Below are 3,586 nucleotides of genomic sequence, written 5' to 3'. Positions count from 1 at the left end.
TGGTTCCCGAATGGATAAGATCAATCTATGCCGACGGCACACGTGTTCATCTATGCTAACGGCTAAGCCGTCGGCAAAGCTTTTTCATTTCTTTCATTGCATTGTTTTATTAAACATCAACTTTTAAGTCTTCTAGCAATCTCTACTATCTAAAAGAAACGTAGCGTTTTGTTTCCCTCTTACGTTCGTCAAGCCTCTCGTACGACCCCTCGCGCACCGATTTTTTTTCCTCCCGTTCCGACCCACCTATCGTCCCACTCAATTTTCTCCCCCCCCCCTACCGGTTTTCTCCCTCACGGTTTTCTCCCTTCTCTGGCTTGCATCTCACGCCGGCGTCCAGCGCCACCGATGCCGATCTCCAGCCTTTGTCCGGTAACCCCTCCCGCGCGCCCTATCTCTCTTCTTCTCCCTTCTCCCTTCCCTACCTCTCTCTCACAAATCTTGCCTCAGGCCCATGGATCCCGATGTGGAGCTCCACTGCGGCCCGATCTGACGTGGGAGCGGCCAGATCCGTGCGTCTCCGCCTCGCTCCGCGCGCCTCCATGGTCCACCGTCTTCTCGAGCGCCGGTGCCGCGCTCAGCCGCCGCCGTCCCATGCCATGGTTGCCTCCCTCCAGAACGACCTGCCATGGCCGCCTCCCTGCCTCTCCCGCAAGTGGGCCTCTGCACGACCAGATCCGTTCCTCTGCGCCTCGCTCCGCGCGCCATGATGGTCCTCTGTCTTCCCGAGCGCCGGCGCCGTGCGCAGCCGCCGCCGTCCCATGCCATGGTCGCCTTCCTCCAGAACGCCGTGCCATGGCCGCCTCCCTGCCTCTCCCGCAAGTGGGCCTCTGCGCCCCCGGCCTAGCAGATTAATGGAGGGCGCTGCCGACGTCGGGACATGCCTCGGTTCACCTGCTTCCTGATGTCCAATTATTTTTTGTTATTGCTATATTCAACCTCATCTCTGAAAGCCTACACCTTCCTGTGCTGTTGCTATATTCACGAGTTTGACAGGAGAAGGGACTGGAGGTATACAGTAGGCAGAACAGTGGAACAAAACTCAGCTTCAATTAATCGACATGGTACCTTGCTCTCACCTTTTCTCCATATCTGTACAATACATCTATCTACTTTACCTGCCGCTCACGCCCAGACCAGATGCATCAGTTAGCCTTCAATCTTCTTGTTTTTGGGGAGATCTATGATCTTATTTGGATGGCTATGTAGGTGTTCGCAAATGGAAAGTCGTTCCTGCTGCTACAGTTCATTGGTTCAAGTCCGACACTGAGCTCACAATGGACGTTGAGTTGGTGGACACAATGGACAATAAGCCCATGAAGCTCCAGAAGTCCAGATTTGGATACGGTATTTCCCTTTCTATCTAAAATCTACCATAGAAATTTGTACTAGCTGCATATACATCAAAAGAGGTAGCACACTTGAAACTACTTCAGGAACAGTTTAGTTGTCAAAGGCAAATAACCATCTTCAGTGGTCGTTACATTAAACCTAGGACGAGATGCATATAGAGTTCTGTTATGGCTACTACGATACAGATGTCAACGCAAAGTATTTCCTCTTTTCTATGAAAAGGTTTACATTATAAGGATAATCGAGTATAATAATATGGATGAAAATATTGCTCTCCTGCTAGGTCTTAGAAGTTAGAATCCACAAAGTTAGGTTAATTATAGTAATTATGACCCCACTTATGCCTTCTCTTTACGCATTAAGATGTGTCGCTCCTTTAAAAAAATAAGATATTGATTCTTGTGTTTTGAAGTCTTGGATGTGACTAATTGCACGACATGCTGATATCTGGCGAGCCTGGTGTGTTGTGTTTTCTCACACCCGCCACCGTCGCACAAGGTGATTGTTGGACGTGAGCGAGCTTCAGGAGCACTTCCTACAGGTTGTCGGCCGTTCACAAGTATTTCCTTTCAAGCCGAATGGGCTCTTTAGTAAGATGCATCATCTTTTTTGAATGGAACAAGATTGACCATATTGTTTGAAGTGAAAAAGATTCATTATGATCTACCCATTACTTGATTTGAAGTTTTCAACTGCTAGATGTAGGAGGAGGCAGTAGTGGCTGGAATCTTGGTGCTAAATGACACATACTGTCCTCACCTGATTTCTAAGAGGAAAAAACCCAAAGAACAAATACTCATTCAAACATTTTTTTGATTCAGTGCTCCATGAGCATTTTATCTATCATTTGTTTTAAAATTTTGAGTTTTCAGGTCTAAAATGGTTCATCCCATTTTGTGGTTGCAATTTTACTGATCTGGACACACCACCTTCGCAGGTCTAAAATTTTGAGTTTTCAGGTCTAAAATGTAACTGATGTAAAGATTTGTCCATCCCTTGGTTAGTCTTTTGATCTACTGGTATTTTATGAGGCTTGGCTTTTTGAAATAAAAATTTTTGCTTAGATTTTGACCTTTGTTGTATGTGTGATGGCAGACAGAATCCGACTTTTTTTCCAGCTGGTGCACTGAGGGAGGCGTTTGATGTAGCAACTGTAAGTATCGAACCTAATGAATTTCCTTTTAATTATTTTTGTGTGGTTTCACCTCTTACACGCTTTGTTAATTTCTTAGATTTATACAAGTTTGTTATTGAACAAGAACATCTCATGATGGTTGTCTTATTGTCTGTAGGCCTTTAAAAAACAATGCCATGATTGATTCATTCCCCACTGGTATATTCAAAGTTCTAGGTCTATACATCAATACATGTATATTGCTTCTAAAGATCTTGCAAATTTGGAAGCTAAAATTAGATAAAATGATATACGTTTTTAGGTTAATTCTAATGTAATGCAATTTCAACTTCCTCTGGACTCTTGAAAGTAACTATTTTGTTTGCCTGCAGTATGTTCGTCCAGCAGAGGATGCCCTTCAGTGGAAAATTCTGAAACCTTATTCAGCTTTGATGTATAGCTGGCACAGTTTGTTAATAATCTCTATGAACATTTGTACAAATGGTGACAAAAAAGTTCTTTTATAACCATGGAATCATGACATGGAATGTATTATTAATGTGTATACCTTCAATGTGGATTATCGAAGACTACTTTCGTTTCATATTCATGCAAAAACTTCTCCGGGAATGTTGAAATTTTTGCTTGTACTGTCTTTTCCTGGAGTCATTGAAATATCCCCTTGCACAGAAATTTGTTTTCTACTGAATATTTGTCAAGATACTCTGGTACTAACATTTAACTATTTTGTAGGAATGAAGATCTCAAGGGAGCAAAAGGAACAAGGAGAAAGGAGCGCTCAAGAGAAGTGAACTCAAAGTCCAAGATGCAATCTTCACATAGCTCACAAATATTAACCAGTAAACACTACTTGATTCGTGATGGCATTGGACCAGACACACAACATCCAGTTCTATAATAAGTATATTCGTGATTGCATTGGACCAGACACACGGAGATGCTTGCTTGTCGTCGAGGAGTGTAGCTTGTAATCGAAGTTGGCGCTACAAAGCTTGTTCTCAAAACCGACAACCAACTTATGGCGCAGGTTATTAACTCAGATGTTATCGACCGATCCAGGTTTGGTCCTCTTGTCTAGGAGATAAAGAAGATGTTGTG

At 43.5% G+C, this 3,586-nt stretch overlaps 1 protein-coding gene and 1 long non-coding RNA gene across 4 annotated transcripts; both read left to right on the top strand.

Annotated features, from left to right (window-relative positions):
- The first annotated feature begins 310 nt into the window (after window positions 1-310).
- LOC119312068 lies at window positions 311-957 on the top strand. The gene is made up of 2 exons (XM_037587794.1): window positions 311-372; window positions 451-957. Exons 1-2 carry the CDS (start codon window positions 349-351, stop codon window positions 853-855), a joined length of 429 nt encoding a protein of 142 aa, XP_037443691.1. The 5' UTR covers window positions 311-348; the 3' UTR covers window positions 856-957.
- A 1,299-nt stretch (window positions 958-2,256) lies between these two features.
- LOC119312069 lies at window positions 2,257-3,077 on the top strand. Of its 3 annotated transcripts, XR_005151228.1 has the most exons (4): window positions 2,257-2,352; window positions 2,449-2,506; window positions 2,646-2,686; window positions 2,860-3,077. It is a non-coding gene; the product is annotated as an uncharacterized LOC119312069 (long non-coding RNA). The 3 variants fall into 3 exon arrangements; XR_005151227.1 differs by lacking the exon at window positions 2,646-2,686; XR_005151226.1 differs by lacking the exon at window positions 2,860-3,077 and having other exon boundaries at window positions 2,646-2,774.
- Window positions 3,078-3,586: the final 509 nt, after the last annotated feature.

The sequence above is a fragment of the Triticum dicoccoides genome, chromosome 5B, assembly GCF_002162155.2.
Source record: "Triticum dicoccoides isolate Atlit2015 ecotype Zavitan chromosome 5B, WEW_v2.0, whole genome shotgun sequence".
Classification (NCBI taxonomy): domain Eukaryota; kingdom Viridiplantae; phylum Streptophyta; class Magnoliopsida; order Poales; family Poaceae; genus Triticum; species Triticum dicoccoides.
This window is presented reverse-complemented; position numbering and strand designations above follow the sequence as displayed.

Coding starts and splice junctions, on each gene's coding strand:
- LOC119312068 (XM_037587794.1), top strand. CDS start 349: ATGCCGATCTCCAGCCTTTGTCCG. Junction 373..450: donor CGATCTCCAGCCTTTGTCCG/GTAACCCCTCCC, acceptor ATCTTGCCTCAG/GCCCATGGATCCCGATGTGG.